The 21,056-nt window shown below is 39.3% G+C and overlaps 2 protein-coding genes across 7 annotated transcripts; both read right to left on the reverse strand.

Annotated features, from left to right (window-relative positions):
• Nucleotides 1–398: 398 nt before the first annotated feature.
• LOC100690581 (solute carrier family 45 member 4) lies at nt 399–10,167 on the reverse strand. 5 transcript variants are annotated; one of them, XM_013274848.3, is made up of 13 exons: nt 9,594–10,167; nt 7,653–7,918; nt 4,378–4,566; nt 4,100–4,279; nt 3,062–3,726; nt 2,730–2,843; nt 2,385–2,633; nt 2,160–2,279; nt 1,702–1,801; nt 1,545–1,625; nt 1,322–1,452; nt 874–942; nt 399–722 (listed from the first exon to the last, which is right to left on the reverse strand). In XM_013274848.3, exons 2-13 carry the CDS (start codon nt 7,906–7,908, stop codon nt 414–416), a joined length of 2,463 nt encoding a protein of 820 aa, XP_013130302.1. In that variant the 5' UTR covers nt 7,909–7,918; nt 9,594–10,167; the 3' UTR covers nt 399–413. The 5 variants fall into 5 exon arrangements, with proteins under 5 accessions (XP_013130302.1, XP_013130303.1, XP_005472816.2 ...); XM_013274849.3 differs by having other exon boundaries at nt 2,730–2,840; nt 9,483–10,167; XM_005472759.4 differs by having other exon boundaries at nt 9,483–10,167.
• Nucleotides 10,168–12,535: 2,368 nt separating this feature from the next.
• Nucleotides 12,536–20,753, reverse strand: LOC100690856 (G-protein coupled receptor 20). 2 transcript variants are annotated; one of them, XM_003450920.5, is made up of 7 exons: nt 19,525–20,753; nt 16,055–16,332; nt 15,675–15,941; nt 15,342–15,586; nt 14,784–14,868; nt 13,206–13,331; nt 12,536–13,039 (listed from the first exon to the last, which is right to left on the reverse strand). In XM_003450920.5, exons 2-7 carry the CDS (start codon nt 16,250–16,252, stop codon nt 12,854–12,856), a joined length of 1,107 nt encoding a protein of 368 aa, XP_003450968.1. In that variant the 5' UTR covers nt 16,253–16,332; nt 19,525–20,753; the 3' UTR covers nt 12,536–12,853. The 2 variants fall into 2 exon arrangements, with proteins under 2 accessions (XP_003450968.1, XP_019219799.1); XM_019364254.2 differs by lacking the exon at nt 19,525–20,753 and having other exon boundaries at nt 16,055–16,971.
• Nucleotides 20,754–21,056: the final 303 nt, after the last annotated feature.

The following is a 21,056-nucleotide window of genomic DNA, read 5'->3' on the forward strand; positions in this document are numbered from 1 at the left end:
AGACGTGGATCAAATATTATGCAGTATTTTGAAGTTCACTAAACATAGATGTTTACATTTTTCATTTATTTTTTATATTGCAAACATTTGCACTGTAATCAGTATTTGCACACTATTTTATATTATTTTTTGACATCTTTAAAGCCATTATTCAATACATTGTTATTGTTAAATAAATATCGTCAAATAATCGAGATCTCAATTTCAGTGAAAATAATCGTGATTATCATTTTTGCCATAATTGAGCAGCCCTACTTTCTGCTATGTTTTTTTTTCTTTTTTTCTGATCTTTCCTTCAGAAAGGTCCAGAATGTAAAATCCGTAAATCAGGTAGATGCATTTGGTAAAAACCTCACATCCTGTAATTTCTGCTTGATGAGCATAATCCTAAGCAAGTCTTTGTATGCTCATGCTCAGGTAGAAGAGTGGTTCTCCTTATTCAGACTCTCCGTTTCTGTATCTGTGTTTGTGAGTTTCAGCAGAGCCTGCGTCTGCTCACTGGTATTTTCTGCATTCTGGTCTTCTACTCCAGGAAAACCCACCGAATCCTCGTCCTGCTCTGAGCTGCTGGGCTCCAAATCAGGATAAATGAGAAGGAAACAAGCTGCAAGAAAGCCAAGGAAAGAACCCCCAGAGGCCACAATGGGAATGACACGCACACTGCCAACTGCCTCTACCACAGATCCAAGTGCTGATGCAACCAAAATCTGGCTGATGTAAACCTGAAAGAGGAAATGCTGTAACCAGACTATTTACAAAAACCTAAACATGCTGTTTCACTTTTGAACGTTTCTCATTTTGCTTAGTGTAACCTGAATTTATGCATCAGGGTCAGCTTAATTTATATAGAGTATATTATAATAGAGTACTTACCTGGCAGGTTAAAATAGCGCAATCAATCCCAAAACCTCTTCGAGTGTTTTCTGGGCTGTGGTTAATGTACTGAGAAAAGAGACATGACAGGAAAGACTGTAACTATACTGAAACGACTGATGTTTCTAACTGAATAAATGGGGAAGAGGCTCAAAACAAATAATATAACAGAGTAATTCATTAAAGTGGTTTAATTAAAGTATTGCATTAACTGTTTAGAAACTATAAAAACTGGAGCCATTTATACACACATCAATCATTTTCAAAAGCTCAAAAGTAATTGGGGATATTAACATAATTTTAAATATAAGGATTGTTTTTAATTTTTGTGATTTGACGCTATATAAATAAAATTGACTTGAACTGAATCACAGCACATTTGGTCAAACAACCTCAGAATTGACCATAATGGTTTTAATATGCACCAGGAATATGAGTGTGATCATACCTCTTTGATTTCATGGTACTGGCCAAGTAATGCATAGGGACAGTAGGAGATACTCATGGAGATGATGCCCATGCTACTGATCATCACCATCGCAACATAAACATTAGGGATGATTGCCATGACTGCAGTGCCTAAGATGAGAGAGAATCCGATCCGTATGTAACTTTACAGAGGCTAACCACATTTATACTCATATTTCAACTTTTCTTATAAGTCAGCTCACCGACTGAGAATCCCAGAGTTCCAAGAATGTAAATGACCCTAATGCTCAGATCAAAATGATCTAGATACTTCTGAAGGATGGCTGGGTGGAGAAAAACTGTCATTAGCTGAGTAGTTAGCTGAATACTTCTAAAAAAATGAAGCTGCTTGAGTTTTACCGGAGCAGACAGCAGCAGTAGCAGCATAAACCACCAGTCCCCAGCAGCCCATCTGTACTCCTTTGTGATAATTTTGTAGCTCTGTGGAATTGGCTGGTGCCTTAAAGAAAATAGGGGAAAAAAGCAGAAACACTGAACACTTGACTTCCACTGACATTTTAGTGCTTTATACTCATAAATTGTCAGATGTGGTAAGCTGCTTGTCTGTTCTTATACAGCAGCAGTCCTCAAACTTTTTCTGGAATGCCTGCCTTCAAATGACAAATAATGATAGAAAAGGTTCAACTTAGTTTCACTTTATACGTTTTCCTTGCAGGAGCTTTGTGGCCTCCCAGGGTGAACCACTGCTTTACTGTGTGGTTTCCAAGGAATACAAAATACCAAAATGATGTCAGGTAATGCTTCAACAACAATACACACGGGGTTTGGAAGGTGTGTGTGTGTGCTTGTGTGTATACCTTGGGGTCTCCTTGGAAAATAACCTGCCCCATGAAATCTGTATAAAACACAGCTTCAGCTATAATGGAGAACCATGTGAGCAGGTGACACACGCATAATCTCCAGAGCTGACTGGGCATCTAGAGTGAAAGAAATACAGACAGTATTTACTACTGGAACATCAGTCATCTCTGTTGACATAACCCAGTGCTGTAGTAAAAGAAGAGAAAGAAAAAGAAATTCACCTTCAACATGGACAACCACAGCAGCCGTACACTCCCACCCTTGTCTGTTCCTCCCTCACTGCTGGAGCCCTCAGATGACAGACTGCTGGCTGAAAGCTGTAACCGTCGTCTGTCTGTATGCCGCTGGATGATGCTTAAATCATTCAAACTTTGGGACGTGGTGATTGGCTGAGTGCTGAAATGTCCTGTGCGTCGCACTCGATGCCGTTGTGCTCCCACTGGACCATAATATGAAAAAGTAAATGAGGGCTGAAGAGAAAACCCCCCCCACCAAAATCAGTTTTTACACATCTGCAAAATAACCTATGTTGTCAATTGAAGATAAAACAATAATTTAAACCATACTTGTCTGTAGTAGATGGGTCGGCGTGGCCGTGTACTGGATGTATGGTTTCCCGGCTTGGTGCCATGGGTTTTCATGACACTGGGGAACTCAGAACCATTGGCAGGTTTGGCCTGCTGGGACAGAAGAGAGAGGCAGTGTGGTACAAATTACTGAAGGAAACTGAAGGTATCGGGCTTAATGTCTGAAAAAGATGTCTTTGAAGAGGTAGAGTAGTATCATTATCAATAGGTTGATAATGATACATAATTTGTGGGAGTACACTGTTTGTCTCAAATTTACTATAAGCTAAAAAACAAACAAAAACCATATTTGATCACAGCAGCCATTTTACCTGTTTCAACTGGGAATCCTCTGAGCCCCAGCTGGTCTGCTGGAAAGATGAATGACCATTTGCTGGATCTTTAAGTTCAGGTAAAACTGAACTTATAGGCGTCACGTCACCCATCCCATCAGGAGGGGGTTGTGGTCCGACAGAAGGTGGGGCTTCAGCACTGGAATCTGATAGTTTGAAAACATCTTCAAGGTCTCCTTGCATTTCAGGTTGAAAGTTTGTCTCTGACATGAAATTTTGTGTGTCTGGGTCAAGGTCTGCATCTAACTCAATTGTAGCATCTGGCATGGCTAAGACTGAATCACTTTTACTCCTCACTCGCTCCACAGCAAGAAAGTCAATTTCCCTTTCCTTAGGATCTGATTCAGGGTCGTCTCTAGATCGAGCTTGAGCAGAAGCATCCTCTTCTGTAATTACATCCAGTGTGCGGCCAGCTGGCTTCAAAGATACCTGGCCAGTAGAGTCCCCATTTTCTGTGTCTTTAACCTGGTTTGATGGACTGAAGGGCTGCTCAGGGATACTGAACATGTGCAGTGTGACAGAGATCATAAAGATGATGGCTGCAAACATGAAGAGAACCTGCTCCTGTGATTTAAATGCTTGGCCCAGAGCTGTGCCAGTCCAGTCTAGACCTCCAAGCATGTATCCTACTGCTCCACCAAGCCCTAAAGAGACAGGTATAAAGGTATTAGTGTAGCATTATTATTTGTAAATATGTATGGAGGGTTGTGCAACTGTAATCCTAACATTATGCATGTATTCAGATTTGATAATGTTCAGAAAATTCGCTTTTTGCATCCATGTAAACACTCAAATAACACGGCCCCCATCTTTCCTCCACTGTGTCAAACAGGTGAGCCTTCAACTTAAATTTCATTCTGGGAAAGAGGACGAAGTAGCTGTAGTATGCATGGTGAACTGTGTGTTGGTGTCCAGACATCTAAGAATGTTGACAGTCTGATCCCCGCTGAATGAATTCCTGGTTCACAGTCATGTGAATATTGAGAACAAAATCCCCCAAAATCTACATAGACTTACCAGCAGAGAATGCATGAATGTTCAGCGCCATATCTTGCTCATTTGTGTCTGCAACATCCAGCAGATAAGCTCTGATTGGTCCCTCTGAGGCATCAGCGCAGAAGTCCAGCACCACTACGCCCAGCACAGTAAGAACGATGCCGATAGTATGCTTATTGGGAGTGTCGCCGACGGAAAGGCCTGAAGAGAATACCACAAAATATACACAGACCGGATTTGCTGAACTGCATTTTTTATGATTTGTTAGCAGATTATCTCCCTTGAAGCCTTCCACTCACCTATTAATGAACCATTTAAAAACAGTGCTACTCCCAGCAGTACACCTACACAAAGACCCAGAATGAATGGTCTTCTCCTGCCCCATCGCAGACTACAGCGGTCACTGGCTGAGCCAATCAGAGGTGTGAAGAGGAGACCCAGGATAGGACTGAGAAACCAGGTTAAACTGTAATACTTTTCAGGAAGACCTGGGAAATACACACAATTGATTCATTCAAGTACTTTCAATTACACTAAAGCTAATATAAGAATTAAAAAACAACCACAGCATAGTGAAGCACATATATACACACACACACGCATACGTCATCCAACATAAAAAACCAAAATAAATGAGACGGAATAGACCGTGTTTCCAAGTTATCCAAAAGCCTGTGAAGATAGGTAGGTCTTCAAGTTGAGTTGAAGATTTCCAAAGAGAAGGAGAACTATATAAAAGAGGGAAGACTGTTCCAGGGTCTTGGAGCGTCAACAGAGAAAGCCCTGTCACCTTTAGATTTTAAGTAGGAGCGTGGGACCCACGTAAGTATCTGACTGGAGGATGCAGAGTTGGAGTGGTTAAGTGCAGGCTAAGGAGATCTGAAAAGTAACCTGGAGCAAAGCCACAGACAGCTTTAAAAACCAATTACAGAACACTGAAATCGACTCTGACCTAGTAACACTCTGCATAGTGTTACTAGATCTGGGGGAAAACAAATTTTTAAGATGTATTATTAGTATTACTAGTAGTATTATTGAGACCTGATATGAAACCTTATACTCATGTCCCTCAATTTTCTGTTTAAAAATGTTATCACACCATCAAATAGTGAACTACAGATCCTCACAGATGCCAAGTAATTGCACCAAAATTTCAATCTGGTCTATGTTCTGGATGACAACTTTATTGTCATTGGCTATTCTATACTACAGCAAAACCCTGTGGGATCTTGCAAATTTTTAATCGATGACAGCAATCTAATCTGATCCGATCTAAGAGCAAGTGTTTTTTTTTTTCTGACAGGCCACAAAACTTAATACTTAATGTATTACAATCAAATGTAAGTAAATGTCTCATATCTGTCACTTTATTTAGGCAGTGGTGGGAATAAAACATACTCTGCAGAATTTAATACCTTTATTTGTTATTTTCATTTTGACGCAAGGCAGTATTCGTCCATTGTCTATACTTTTAAATATTGAGATCTATCAGGCTTAGGCTTTAGATATTTGTATTTTGACTCTTTTGCAAACCAGTTTTTAACTTTCACTAAAATAAAATAAAAATGCTGACAAAAAACTCACAACTTTTTTTGGTAATAAATTACTTATCTACCAGGCTCTGTTTTGAATAAGTTAAGTCAAAGTTAAGCCACATTTAGATGCCTGTCATGCAGGAACAGGCAGAGAACTTTTTCATTATGATTTCGATACACAAAGGGCAAGTTTTCCCATGTTTTAATAATATCACATGACTTGCATTCCACAGCTGAAGAACCACTAGTGCTTTTCCATCATCAGTGGTTTTTAAGTTAGCAGAAGCATTTTTGGTAATATGGTGGCCAGTTGTTTTTACCCATTTCAAAACCGGAGAGGCATTGTCATTTTTACTGTACATAAACTCTAAAAGAAGTGGACTTTTAGGTTTAAAATCTGATGAATTATGTCAGTTGGCTAACTGAGCTGGATAATTCTCATGGGAACATTATGCTCTGTTCCTGCCTTCCTTCTCCCTTAAGTCAACAAAAGCGAATATAACTTTCTCACAGCATGAAAAATACCTCTCTTTCCATCTGTCTTTTCCATTACTGCTTATTTCCTCTTCAACAGACTTATGCAGCAAAGCTCAGAGATGCTTTATACACCTTTTACTAAAGAAGTAGTTATACGTGAGTGTGTCTCTGTGTGTCCAATACAAGTACATGAGGAAGAAAACTCAAAATGTTTGTCTGAGCTAAAAAATACACACGCAGTAAGTAAAAGCATGATAAACCCATGAGCCAAGAAAAACCGTGTCTATACTTCACTTAAGTTTTAGGTTACAAACATACCCTGTGCACTCTGAACAAAGAAACATGAACAAAGTTGTGTATCTGCAACAAGTTAATAAAACACATTTAGTGTGCTTAAAGGCAATGTCAAACAGTTTTCTAAACACATGTTCAGTCAAGCACCCTGGGATTTCAACAAGCTATGGATGCGTTTATTTGGCAATAATCAAAGGTAAGTTCAAAATTACAACCTGTCCCAGCATAAAATGAACTGCACTGCACTTGCTGAATGTTTGTTTTAAAGGTGTTGGCTATGGCAAAGTAAGCAAGACTATGACTGGTAAGACAAAACAAATCCTGATGTTTCACCAGCTCAGCATTTTCTTTCAGTCTCAACACAATCGTTTACACGTGCTGAAGCTTTAAAAAGCAAAGAAAAAGCATAAAGATTTCTCCTTTTCTAATGTAATTAGCTTAAAAATTATCCATTCCAAAAAATAAGTGAGGCTGATTCAGTTCAATAACTTTAAAAAATCCTATGTCAGTAGTCCATTGTCATCTATAACCAGTATTGCATGGTAGATCATTTACATTCAACAGGTTTAGCAATAAACTCCATTGGCATATGAAAAAATAACTACCCAATCAGACACGTTAATTAGAATCAGTCAGTCTTATCATGTTGTTAATGGAGCAGAAAAGTGAAATGTGCTGTGTTAAACATTCTTCTCATACCTAACCAGTAAAAAATGCTTTTGTTCCAGTTCTGTTATGGTTGCTAACTTGACATCAAACCACAAAGCTCCCCGCTTGAGTAGAGATAGGGGCTACATGATACAGAAGAGCAGCCCTGAAACCAATGAATTGTGACAACAATCAAATTCCACAAAGTCACCACTGTTACCTGACTACTACCACAACCACAGACTGATGTGCATCTGGTTTGGATAACAGTGGTTAGCTTCACTGCAAATCAAATCCAGCTATTGTTATATAGATAGTGAACCAAACACAGCTGCTACACTGCAACCAATCTTCAAGTTTTTTGACAGTGAATAGGAGAATGCTGCCACAAATATGTCACTAAGATAAATAACTAGTGGATAAGGAAAAAACTACAGATTATAGGTACTGCCAATGCCAGTTTGGAAGCATCTTATGGATCATTTTTATGAACATGTTGGTGTAACACAATTCACCTTAACAAGATGCACAAAAAATATCAGTAACAGAAAGTGACATTATTGGAAAAAAAAAAATGTGCCCGTCTGCCTTTATGTGTTAAACTGTGTTGTGTCTCCTACCTATTTGCAGCAGAACTGGTGTTACCAGGGCGGTTTCCATGGCGTAGCAAAACTCACGTCCAAACATCACTGCCCCGTGCATTACCCAGCGATGCAGAGGGATTCGTACTCCTCTGCCTTCCTCATCCATGTCTGTCTCACTCTCACTGTCATATGCTTCTTCTTCCTTGGGTCTTCTGATCTCTGGAAGACGAGAAGCATCTCCACCCTCAGCTGCCATCTCCATTTCAGTCTGGTTTGACTTCAGGGGAACCATTTGCTTGTGGCTGTTATAAATCAGTATATATGTCTTAGTGCCACAGTTTTTCCTATAAATGCAAGCACAATCTTACCATCTTATCACTGTCAAAAAGAATATGTAATAGGCATAGTTTTCACCTTGATTTTTTAATAGCGCATGAGAAGATAAAGCTATTTCAGAAGACTAACAAGTCCCTACTAAGGTCAAAGCAAAAGAAACACAGAGGCGAGAATAATCACAGTTTTAGCACATCTCCAAATGTATTTAATAGGGATAGGTAGGGAAGAGTGTAAGAGAGGGAAGGTGGGGTAATAAGCGTTTTATGGTCTCCAGCAGATGTTTGTGGTGGTGACCTGCAGTGAACTCCTGAATAGATCTGTGACTGTGTTTGCTGAAGTGTGTGCACTTTTGGCTGTGTGCATGAAGTTTGGGCAAGTCCAACTAAGAAAGGGTTAAACAGGGAAACCAATTTGGTTCAGATCTGGTGACTGTGAAGGTCATAGACTCCTAGCACTCTCATATCTACCATCATCCTGGAAGAGATCAGTGCCCTTAGGATTTTTTTTTCTTATCTTACAACTCTCTTTTCAAGGGGAATAAGTGGAACTAGACACTGCCAACAAAAGGCCCAAGAGTTCGAACAGAGACACCTGATTCCCTCAGTCTAGGGTTTGAGAGGTTCACCCCATAATGGGTTTGTATAACTTAAGCAGTAACAAATGATTTACAATAGGTATAGGCATCATAGACTCAAATAAAGGGCAAAACGATCAAAAAACCTTACTAGACTGAATTAACCCAAGTTTGCTCTGTTAAATCCAGTGACATCGCCACTATCTAGAACCTTTAAGTCATAAAAGCGAAATCAGACGCACGGACAAGAGCCACATTATGAAACAAACTATTATTACACCACTATTGCTGTTGCGTAAGTGGAGCAGAAAGCAAGCAGATCCTATTGAGACATACCTTACAAGAGAGCATGGCAAAGCCCATTTCTTTCTATTCTTTACTTATTCATTTTCTGCCTGACTCTTCTGAGGTGAGCAACGTGAAAAAAAAGCTTAGATCATGTATAAGTTAATGTTTGATGAGAGCCTTGTGCAGTTTTCTGTCATTTTCACAAAGATACAGATCAAAGTGTTTTTGTGTTTAGTTAGTAATCCGAACAAATTAATGTAGAAAGGTAACTTTTTTTTTTTACTTCCTCTAAGTGTGTGAGCTGAATTCTTACAGGACTGTGTGTACACGTGAAGGTCCGGGGGGCTCGTTGGAGCAATTATGACATGTTTTCCTCGGGGAAAACTCTGCCTCACCTGAACTACCTGCCAGCCTAGAGTTAAAAAAATAAATAAATATATTAAAAATTCTTTGCCGTTTTATGCGAATAGGCGCACAGCGATAAAAGTGTATTCTCGTCTGGACTGAGAGGAAAAACACCAGACTTCAGGCGCATTACCTTTAACCTCACTTTGACTGACGCTAAAGTTACCTTAGCAAGCTAGGCTTGGCTAATAATAAGCAGCTAACGTTATCGAGTTAATAGCGGAGAAACCCACTTTCATGACAGACATGAATGTGTAACGTACCTGAGATTTTACAACGCTGTGGTAAAGCTTAGCCAGTTCCGCATTGTGGAAAACTTTTATGACGTGTTAGCACAAAAAAAATAAGAAGAAGAAGAAGGAAAAAAAACTCACTTCTTTAGGTTTGCAATTCAGCTAACCTTTGCAAGCTAACTGGGTGACCATAGGGTTTACTACACTCACCAATTTCAATGGTTTCCACAGTAACACAGCGGGGCGTGGCCATCAGAAAACCTTCGTGACGTCAGCAAACGCCTCACCTACGGATGGTGAGGGGCTAACATGACATAAGTGGAACCAACTGCATGGAAAATTGATGGATTGATAACATAAAGAAATTAAAATATGTCAACAACAATGGACCTCAAGAACTGGAAAAAAAGAGAAAGTCATAATGGAGGATATTTATTTATTTATTCATAATTAATTAATTCATTTACTCTTTCGTTTATTAGCTAGCATGCTTTCGACTCTTCCAAGAACTTGGTCCTATAGCTCTATATGTGTTCCTATATGTTGTTCCCAAATCATTGCCTTTGACTAACTTGGCCATTAATTCGGTTAATTTCCTCCCTAAAACCTCTCCAATATACATTTATTGTGATCTAGAGCTTCAAAAAAAGGCTCTGAAGATTGATTAATTAGAAGCCATTAGTTCTTCAGGCTATTTAAAATCGCATAATATTATACTCTGTTGTAAAAATAAATAAATAAATAAACAAACAAACAAACAACCCTGTGCTTTCATTCACAGAATCGTTGATTTCAGTCGTCCGAGCTCGGACGGTTTCCAATGCGCTCAAGTTTCTTTCGGGCTCGTTCTCCATTGGTTTTTTCAAAGAATGGGCAATGCTGCTCCCTGGTGTACATCAGTAGTTACTATTCTCTAATATGTTCTGATTATATTACTTGTTTTAGTGATTGAGGAGGAAAATGCCCTCACTATTACAGAAAGACAAGAAGAGAAAACATATTTAATATACTTTTTAAATTCCCATCTCAGTTTCTGAGCTGGTTAAAGATTGCATTGGATTAGAAATTAGTATATATCAGAGGAACAGCACAAGTTGAGCTGTTTGGGGACAAAGTTCGAGAGGCAAGGCTGAGATGATTTGGACACATGGAGGGCAGAAATGGTGGATATACTGGACAAACAATGCTGATAATGGAACTGCCAGCAGGAGGAGAAGAGGAAGACGTCAGAGGAGGTTCATGGATGTAGTGAAGGAGGAAATGCTGACAGAAGAGGATGTTAGATATAGGGTGAGATGGAGGCAGATAATCCACTTTGTCAACCCATAAAGTGAACAGTCAAGAGAACAAGTATTTAAAATGAGCTCAACCTTAAATATCAGGAGCAGCAATACTGATCCATATATCACTGATGGGAAATATTTTGGTGCAGGATGAGTACTTTTACTTTTGAAACACTTAATGTACAGTTTTCCATGATACAGTTTAATGTGCAGTCAGATATTTTCTAAGTGTTTTACTGCTTCATTTGCTAAACTAATAGTTCTAAAAATGGTAACGACTCTGCTCGAAAACTTAAAGGAACACTTTGAAAACACACCAAATCTTAGTGAGGAAAAAAGAATCATGCTGGATGCCTGTACTGATGTGAACTGGGTAATGTGTTAGGAAAGAAAGGATGCCACATCGTGTGACAGAAATGAAAATGATCAACCGACAGAGGACTAAATTTAAAGACACCCTAAAAACCAAATTGAAAAAATGATGTAGCAGCCTAGTCCATTTTCCAGAAATTTCATTGTAACAATTCCAAATGTTACTCAGTATGTTGTATGGCTTTATGTATGGCCTGTTTGCATGCATGCCTAACAAGGATGAGGAAACTTATGGTGCCTTGGAGGATCTCCTCCCAGATCTGGACGAAGGCATCACTGAGCTACTCGACAGGACAGGACAACTTGGATGGACATAATATCCCAGAGGCGTTCCATTGAATTTAAGTCAGATGAGCGTACTCAGTGGTATCAATTCTGCAATTCAACCTGCATGAACTGCCTGCATACTCTCACCACATGAGGCCAGGTATTGTTGCCCACCAGGAGGAACCCAGGATGCCTTGCACAAGTTTGGGGTCTGCAAATCAGTTCAAGGATTTCATTTTGATACCAAATTTCAGTCAGGGTGGGTAACCTAGCCTGTAGAGGTCTGTGCATCCCTCCATAAGCCTTTTCATGCCTGACCCATCCCCAAACCAGTCATGCTGAACAATGTTAAAGGCAGCATAACATTCTCCATGGCTTTTTGAGAACCTTTCATGCCTCAGGGTTAGTCCTCAGGGTGACCCTGCAAGAAAAGCTCAGGGCAGCAGTGGCGAACCTGCAAATTTTGATATTATACAGCAAGCGTCAATTAGGCTCCAATGTCCTGACAGTAAGCACAGGGCCCACTAAGTAAAGCTACCAAGTTTGTTTGTGAGTGATTGGTCAGAGACATTCATACCACCTGCTAGTGGTCATTTTGTAGGGCTCTGGCAGTCTTCTTCCTGGTATCTGCTTTTTGCACAAAGGAGCAGATACCAGTTCTGCTGATGGGTTAAATACTTTTTAAAGCACTTTCCAGCTCTTCTAATGTAACTGCCTGTCTCCTAGAATCTACTCCATGCTCTTGAGTCTGTGCTGGGAGACACGGCAAACCTTCTGGCATCCTGGAGGATTGGACAACCTGTGCAACCTCAGTAGGGTCCAGGTAATGTCGTATGCTACCAGCAATGACACAGAGTCTAGTCACATGTAAAAATGATGGAAAAAAAAAACAGCCAGAAAAGATGAGGAGGGAAAAATGTCAGAGGCCAAGCACATTTTTTTGAACAGTGTATTAAAATGAAAACTATAGAAAGAATAACATTTTACAATTCTTCAGCCAGGAAGAGTCCAGCAAGAGGCTGTGAGCACACTGTTTTAGTCTGGTGCAGTTTGTCTTGTTAAAGAGTCTCTGCTCACCTTTCTGTAATAGTGACTACACGCCACTGATTAATCTGCATCTTATTTCTGCCCAATTGAATGGCAGAAATAAAAGGAAAACAGACAACACTGGAATATTTACCATTTTATTGAGACATTTTCTTGTGTAGTTTCTAGTAATATCCATAGGGCAGTTGGCTAAATTGACCAAGTGTCTATAGACATTGACAGATGAAAAGTCAGTCTAGAGGAATAGCGATGTTTCTTGGTGTGATGAAAAACAATGTCTGCATGTTATTGTGTTGGCACTCATCATTGGAAAAAACAATGGCAGCACTGAGTGTCTGTGTTGAGTTCTGCTGGTCAGCAAGTTGGAGAACTCAGAACTTTAACTGTGCCATCCCTGTAACTTTTAGTTTTATGTACCCTTTGTCAAATATTTTACAGTGCGCGGTCCTTTCCCATGTTGCTGCTCTGCAGTGATCTGGGAATCTTGGTCATCAATATAACATTATTAGTTATGGCGTTGGCCGTCCCTGCTGAGGCTTTAGAGCTGTGCTGCATACTGACAATGTCACCACTGGTCTGCTCGGGCTCTGCGCGGCGGAAAAGATGTCTCATAGTGGCCTGGAGACAGCAGGAGAAGTAAATTATTTGGAGAATCAATGAGTAAAAAAATGATGATGGATATATCACACCTGAAGGGACAGGTGGGTGTGGAGAAAAGAAGAAAAATGTCAAGTTAGGTTGAAGAATGTGGAGGAAGAGAATAGGAAAAGTACTTCAGTCTTACCTGGAAATTATTTGTAACAAAACAGTAGACAACAGGATCCATACAGCTATTCAAACTGCTGAGGGTGACAGTTAGATGGTACACTATCACATGGTGAGGCATGTCAGGGTAGAAGTATACCACCACCTGCAGCACAAACAGGCAATGCCAAACGTTCCCATGAAAGCAAATACATTTTTATCATAAGCTCAAACAAAAACATTAATTTCATTAATATGTTCATTGTGTTTTACTGTATTTTCTTAAAAAATGTTTACTGTTTTTATCTTTGTTGTATTTTATTAACATTTTAACTTTGAGATCCTTACTATTTATAGCTACTTTTGTATTCTGCTTTTTTTGATCACATTCTATTGTATTTTACTTTAGTATTTTATGTTAACTTTGCAGTCGATGACAGCCTGAAGTCTAGAAGCCATTTATATCCAAATGCTCAGTTATCTCCTGCGAGATGCTCTACCAGGACTTTACTGCAGTCATCTTCAGTGACTGTCTGTTTGTGGGTCTTTCTGAATTCAGTTTTGTCTTTGGTAACTGAAAAGCATGCTCTGCTGGGTTGACTGACTTGAGCATTGAACAATGTCCAATTTCTTTGTCTTGGGAAACACTCTGGTTGCTTCTGCGGTAAGGTTTTTGTCACCGTGAAGTGCTGTCTTGATCTGAGCAGAGAGTACAGCCCTGTACACCTCACAATTCATCCTGCTGCTTCTGTTAGCAGTCGCATCATCAATAAATACTAATGACCCTGTTATACTGGCAGCCATACATGCCCATGCCATATCACTGGCTCCAACCATGTTTGACATATAACGTGGTATGCTTTGGATCATGAGCTTTTTCTTTGCTTCTCCATACTTTTCTCTTCCCACAATTCAGGTACAAGTTAATCTTTGTGTCATCTGTCCAAATAATCTTTTCCTGCACTGTTCAGGCTCTTTTAGATGGTTTCTGACAAAGTCTAATCTGCCCTTCCTGTTCTTAAGTTTAACCAGTGGATTTGCACCTTGCTGTAAACCCTTTGTGTTTACATTCATGAAGGCGTCTCTTGATTGCAGACTCTGACAATGATACATGAACCTCCTGGAGAGTGTTAGTGAGGAAACAGTCTTCATCTGACCATAAAATTATTTTTCAGGAAGTTGTCCAATTAAATTTGAGCCGCTGAAAATGGAGGACTGTGTACTGTGTGTATATATGTATGTGTATACATAAGCTTTCTGTCTTTTTAATACATGTCAATATTGGTTTTTTAATATTGTACATGTATTTATGTCTATATATTTATGTTATAGATATAGATTTTTTTATGTTGCTTTAGCACCTGGTAGTACTGTCTAATCGAAAATGTCGTGAACCTTCCGGTGACCCACAATGCCGTATTGTCAAGGTTCCCCAAACATCTACATAATTTATGAGCAGCTCAAGCAAAGGCTGGTTTTCTGCCTCACATTTGTTCATTTGAAATCCTTATAGAGGATAAAGTTGAAAGCATCCACAGTTTCATAAGGGAGAATACAACAATTAATACTACTTGGCCTTTTACTTTATATATACTTGTTGCAAATACTTGTTGCTCACCTGTCTAACATGAAAGGGTGTGAAACAGACTGTGAAGATGATCAGCACAGTTGTCAACAGCTGGACAGCTCTCCTTCTCCTATCCCTGAGAAAATAAAGTTAAAGATACCATTGTCTGCATGTCATCAATAATTTACATTTTATGGGATATAACCTATCCCAGGTGTCAGTGAGTCAAAGACAGACAGGTGGCCACTCACATACACACATGGAACAAACAGGCTCACATTCAAACCCAATTTCAGTTTAGAATCAACATTTAACCAAACCCTCTGCACATCTTTGGACTGTACGATGAAGCTGGAGTAACTGGAGAGAATCCATGTAAACACTTTAAAGTTAATGCAGTGCATCCTAAAAGTATTCAGAGCGCTTCACTTGTTCCACTTGTCATGTTACAACCTTATTCCAAAATGGATTTAATTTACATTTCACTCGATATTCTGCACACGATACCCCATAATGACAATGTGAAAAAGGTTTGCTTGAAATTCTTGCAAACAAACAACTTCAGCTTTCTTTCCCGCCATCTGTCAGTGTAATATTGGCTCTACCTACCTGCTCTGCTGCATCAGACGACGGTCTGTTAAGGCCCACATAATGCGCACAGTGAAGACCACAATGATGACAAGTGGTAGAAAGAACTCAGTGATGGTGAGAAAGAGGAGCTTTGAGAGACAGCAGCCTGTGTGCTGAAAAGCGGTGGAGAGAAAGGAGTAGGTAACCACAATGGCAAACAGCCATACAGAAATGCAAACACATTTGGCCACACTGGAGTTCCTCCAACGACGAGAGGCTTCAGCCTACAAAGACAGAACAGAATGTGTAGCCTTGTAAGTGTCTAATATTTTGCAAGCCCGACTGTGTAACCAAGCTACAGACAACACTCACCTGCACAATGGCAAGGTACCGGTCGACGCATATGCAGGTCAGAAACAGGATACTGCAGTACATGTTGACAAAGTAGCTGAAGATGTGCAGATATGAGCAGGTGATACAAGCTCCTCCACTGTAGTAGAGCAGGATGCGAGTCGGTAGAGAGAGATTCACCAAGAGGTCACTCACGGCCAGGTTGATGGTGTAGATGACTGAGGTGGTCTTTTGCTTGGTGCGGAAACAGAAAACATAAAGTGCAACTATGTTGAGCACCATGCCCACCTGAAAAACCATAAAAGTTAAAAGATATATGAGAGGAAAATTAGTAAGAGGTACTAATTTTCAACGTAGAAAATTATGTGCAACATTAAAAAGCCTCCATCAAAACACCTTACCAGGAAAATAAGGGAGTTTATGACCACCAGTGCAATCCAAAGGCCATAGAAGTCATTGTAGAGCCCCTCATCTAAATGTGCCAGTCTTTGAAGATATCTTTCCATACCACTTGTGTTAGCTGGACCCGATATTTGAGGTGTATTAAAGGAAGTGTTGATGAAAAGCCAGGACTCTGTACCGTTAATGTTCATCATCATGATGATGTGCGATGAGGTGATAAGCCACCTTAATGATGTTGATGAGGATTTTGAGGATGACACGGATGATAAAGTGGAAACTGTCAGAGAGAATAATACAAGTTTTATAGATATAGATATAGACACCACGTTTATTGACAGATCCATGCATTGGCTGCATTAGTTTTCATGTTTAAATGGAAACCTGCAGTTTTGCAGTTACATCATCCCTAAAGCCCTGCCTTGCTGTACTATGTTACTTCCTGTTTCCTATGTTTGACTTCAGCATCTACAGAGAAACATAGGGACACACACTGTCCTCCTTTTCTCTGATGCTCACTCTCTCTGTCTCTGACCTCAGACTGGCTGTTGCTGTTGGCACAGGTACACTGGCATGGCTATTTTAAGCCAATATCTGATTTGTTTAACCCATTTATTTATAATGTAACTATATTTATTTATCACTACAGCAATACTCCCTGAGGGGCTGGGATTCATTCTCATTCCGGCTATTATTACAAATAAAAAATAAATATTTTTGCTCTTATTGGCAGAGATATAACCCTCTCACAAAGTACAGAAACAACATGCCATTACTCCGGACATCTAGGGACCTTTTCATTTAATCATAATAAAAAAGAGGTAGATCATTTGTTTTCTTTTCCATTTAAATAGCTCACAAAAGCTTAGATCTATACTATGAGAGTCATTTCATGGCTACATTAATTAGCCCTTGTTTGAGCTGGCCTGTGTATGTTTATTTACCTCTAAAAAAAGATGGTGAATTTTTCTCATAATTGTGATAAACAGAGTAAAACTGGGAAACTGGAAAAAATCTGTTTGTGTGTGGATAGGATAGTTACAGACTTTCGTTTAGTGTCATATCTTCTGACTGCTTAGTCCATACACTTCAACACTGGTTACTTTACTGAAAGTCCAGTGTGGCAAAACTGGCTAAAGAACAACAAACCAGGAGAAAAAGAAACAAGATGAAGCATCCACTCATCCACTCATACTAAAATATCTGCTAAGCACATAGAGGTTATAGTGCAACTGTTGCAGTATAGAGACAGCAACTGAAAATGTAGACATTAAAGGAATAACAAGAACAACAGCTTTGAAATACATCATACCTTTTTAAGTCTTAATGTGATAAGGCCTGCTGAGACTTGTACTAATGCTAAAAACATGCTTTGTTTAATTATTTTACTTAAAGTGATTTGAGGATTTTACACATAAATCCAACAGGACATCAGTAGTGTGTTGAGATGAGGACTGTGAAGGAGAAGAAAAAGGTTACTGAATCAATCTCATGGAGAATCTACTGGCATTTAAAGCATTAAAAAAGGCCAAAGTCACGTGATGTTTCGCATAAATGAGCTGGATTTCACTTCTGTATCCTTTGTCTTCCATGACAAATGCAGTTTAATTGCTCCTGTGAGTGCCACACTGGAAAGGTTTAAGAAGCCCAGTGTATGTGATCCCTGGAGTTTGTGTTTTGTGCTCCTTGCTTACAACAAATCTCTCAGCAAAATAATCATCCGGCTGATGAAAAATGTAGTCTATTCATGCTAATGGGAATAACATGCTCAACCGAGGGTGAGGCATGAATAATGTGATTCATCTGCATGAACCGGAGCAGTCTAGCCACACAACATTAAGAGCACTGAAGGAAATAAATGAGTGTTTTCACAGTGACACCCTCTGATATTAGTCAGATTATTTGACCTAGTTCATCATTATTAACAGTGCTTACAAATGTAACAGGGAGCACTCTGAGGAAAGTTTTTATTGAGGTACTTGCGTCTTTCTTTTTCTTTTATGATATATTTTCTTTTATGATATATGCACACATATGACTGTTGGGATTTATTATACATTATAACCATTAAACATTGTGTCTACTGCTTATTTTATAACTGCAAACTAGTCTGTGTATCCAAAACAGCGATAAGATACCACCTAGCACTGATCCACCCACTCCCTGTTCCTCTTCTGAGTTCTATTTTAATCTCAGCTAGCTGTCACCTAATTTAATCTCAGAAGCTCAGAATACAGGGATTCTACTTTCTTCATTTTTAGATTATTTATTTACATTGTTGCTGCTTGCTCTTGCCGGTGCACATCTTGTGTCTGTATAAAGGCACCATCTGACCTCTGTATGACCTCTGTTACTTATGTGCATCATACATATGATCACTTCTATGTTGTTTTACTATTTCCAGACCAGCAAGTGCCTGTCTCTGTGGGAACCTGGGCAGCTGTGGTGGGAACACAGTGTCAAGGTCACCCTTGAACTCTGTCACCACTATCCCATAGAAAATACACACAGATATGACAGTTACAGTTTCATAGTTTCAAGATTCCCTAAAACCACAATTTTCTGTGATTTGACCCACACGAGTGGATCTAAAATCCATCTCAACAGATGCGGGTCAAAATTAACCTAAAATAGCCTCAATGTACAAAATCTAGTAGCACCTGCAATCGTATAAATTGACTGACCTTTTCAAGTCATCACTTTTCAGGCTAAACGAATGACATTTAGGATATTTTTACTGATGTCAAATATGTAATAAAGCATGTAAGAGTTAATACATGCGATACGGCTATAACATGATTGGAATCCCTAACAGCACGACGAGCCCATGTTTGTTCTTCTATTGCCATCATGGGCCAACAAGTAAAGATTTATGGTAGGAAAATTAAAATGTTATTAATTTAAAATAAAATTTACTGTAGGGCTCACACGCTCTATCTGCTGTAAGCTGTGAATACGGCCTAGTGTAACTGTACTGTAATACAGCAATATTAGGCAACCCAGATGTAATCTAATGCATCACTGTTTCCATTTTATTGCTGCTCTTCTTCTTCCGAAATCAAAGACAGTCATGATGCAATGACTGTAAAATGATACTGGGAGGAAAAGAGAGGGCTCAGAGGAAGATCCGAAATAACACTGTGCAAATAAATCCTAGCAGCGTGGGAGTCTGGCTTTATGTGTGTGTGTTTGTGTGTGTGTGCTACTGATCATCTAAAAGACAGCATTCACAAACATAAATAAGGCAAAATTATGAAGTGTGATGGTGATATATTATGTTTTTTCCTAGTTTTACTTAAACCCTTCAAGTCAACTCTGATTTTAGGGACATATGTACTCGCGATTGGAGTAAAAGCTTGTCGTTGGTGTTTCAGCACACCCTGATTAAGAAACAGTTCACAAAAATCTAACTTGGTGAAACACTTCATTAAGTTTTCAATTTGTAATAAAATAGAAATTTTACATAACGTACCTGCTGAGAAAAAGGAGATCAGTCAAATGAGTAACTCTGAAGTCAACTATGATGAAACTGGGGTGTCTTTAAATCCTAATCCAAAATTCCTTCATCGTTGTCCAAGGATGCTTCAGCTTTCAGTGACCTTTGCACCTTTGTATCTTCATACCCGTTTCTGGAAGTCGTCTTTCTGCGTTAAGCAGTTCATCATCAGGTAGAGTTCCATTTCTGTTTTGTGCGTGCCGGTCGTGTCTCTCCTCTCAGGTTTTCTAATTACGAGAAACAAACACCCTCCCGTCTATCGGCCTCTCCATCTGTGTTTGTAAATCTCACCTGTGTCAGTGTGTTCTTATTTGTCTCTTCTCCTCTTTCTCCTTCTTTTTCCATCATTTTTAGTCTCTCTCTTCATTCAGCGGCTCGGGCTTAATACCTTCCTCCCTCACTCTCCAAAGCTCCCTTCAGTTTCATCCTCGGACAGGAAGTCTTAGAATGTGTTTACATTCCCGGGGACACGCATGTGCCCATATACACTATGCACACACACACCAGTGTAAAGCACAGGCATGCACACATAAAACATATTCTGTAACAAATGTTGTGCGTTTTCTTGGGGTTTTTTTTCCTGATTTTGTGACTTTCTTTCATATAAACAGAGTGCGCAGTGATGGATCCTTATATCAAACATGGCCAAAGTTTCAAAAGCTCAGTCAGTGTTTGAAGTAATCCCTGTGAACCAAAAGCTCAGGCTTCAGACTTGGATCTCCATGATGTCCAACAGAAGGAATATCTTTAACATACTCCTCTCAAGCAGAAGAGTTACATACACCTGCTGTTCACCTGCTGTTTGAGCTGAGTGGCCAATCAGAGAAGGCAGATGTTTCAGACAAATGAACTTAGGGCATGCAAAGAGACATAGTGTAAGATACATATAAATTAGGCTCATCTGCACTTTACTACAATCGAAATAAAAAATATTGGTGGACTTGTATGAAGGAAAATTACAGGCTAAAAACTGTTTGCTGTTTTTCTTCAAAGGACTTTTAAAAAATGTGTGAAAGTTTGTGTGGATATGCACACGCACGTGTGTGTGTGTGTGTGTGTGTGTGTGTGTGTGTTAGACACATGAAAGCAAACTGTTGATGTCTTGTTTCTGTATTTTGTAGCTGTTTCTTAAATGTGTTGATAAATGTATAAACACATGATGGGATTGCTGTAAATGTATTAACAAGTAACAGTTACATTACAAAATGTGAAAAACTCAGTGTCTATATGTAATGTACTCATATTGATGGATGCTTTATTATTGTCATCATCTCTCCTGTAATGTGCAGCATTTAGCATATCTTGTATTTTTTATTTATAACCTAAATACAGGAAGTAAATACACTGGTCTGACTAAGAATCACATTCAAGTGTAAGACTCAGGCTGTCTCTTCATAACTAGTCCTGATTCGAGCATCCATCAGTCTTACAGAATGGGACAGGTTTAGGTCTCCTGGTTTCCTGGCAGGAGGATCATCATCACTCATAACTTGTCAGGCTAGCTAGAA

The sequence above is a fragment of the Oreochromis niloticus genome, linkage group LG11, assembly GCF_001858045.2.
Source record: "Oreochromis niloticus isolate F11D_XX linkage group LG11, O_niloticus_UMD_NMBU, whole genome shotgun sequence".
NCBI lineage: Eukaryota > Metazoa > Chordata > Actinopteri > Cichliformes > Cichlidae > Oreochromis > Oreochromis niloticus.

Coding starts and splice junctions, on each gene's coding strand:
- LOC100690856 (XM_019364254.2), bottom strand. CDS start 16,399: ATGGATCTGTCAATAAACGTGGTGTCTATATCTATATCTATAAAACTT. Junction 15,942..16,054: donor TAAACTCCCTTATTTTCCTG/GTAAGGTGTTTT, acceptor ATGGTTTTTCAG/GTGGGCATGGTGCTCAACAT. Junction 13,040..13,205: donor TTGTTACAAATAATTTCCAG/GTAAGACTGAAG, acceptor TGCTGTCTCCAG/GCCACTATGAGACATCTTTT.
- LOC100690581 (XM_013274848.3), bottom strand. CDS start 7,908: ATGGTTCCCCTGAAGTCAAACCAGACTGAAATGGAGATGGCAGCTGAG. Junction 2,844..3,061: donor AGGATTCCCAGTTGAAACAG/GTAAAATGGCTG, acceptor CTTCTGTCCCAG/CAGGCCAAACCTGCCAATGG. Junction 723..873: donor GCGCTATTTTAACCTGCCAG/GTAAGTACTCTA, acceptor TTCCTCTTTCAG/GTTTACATCAGCCAGATTTT.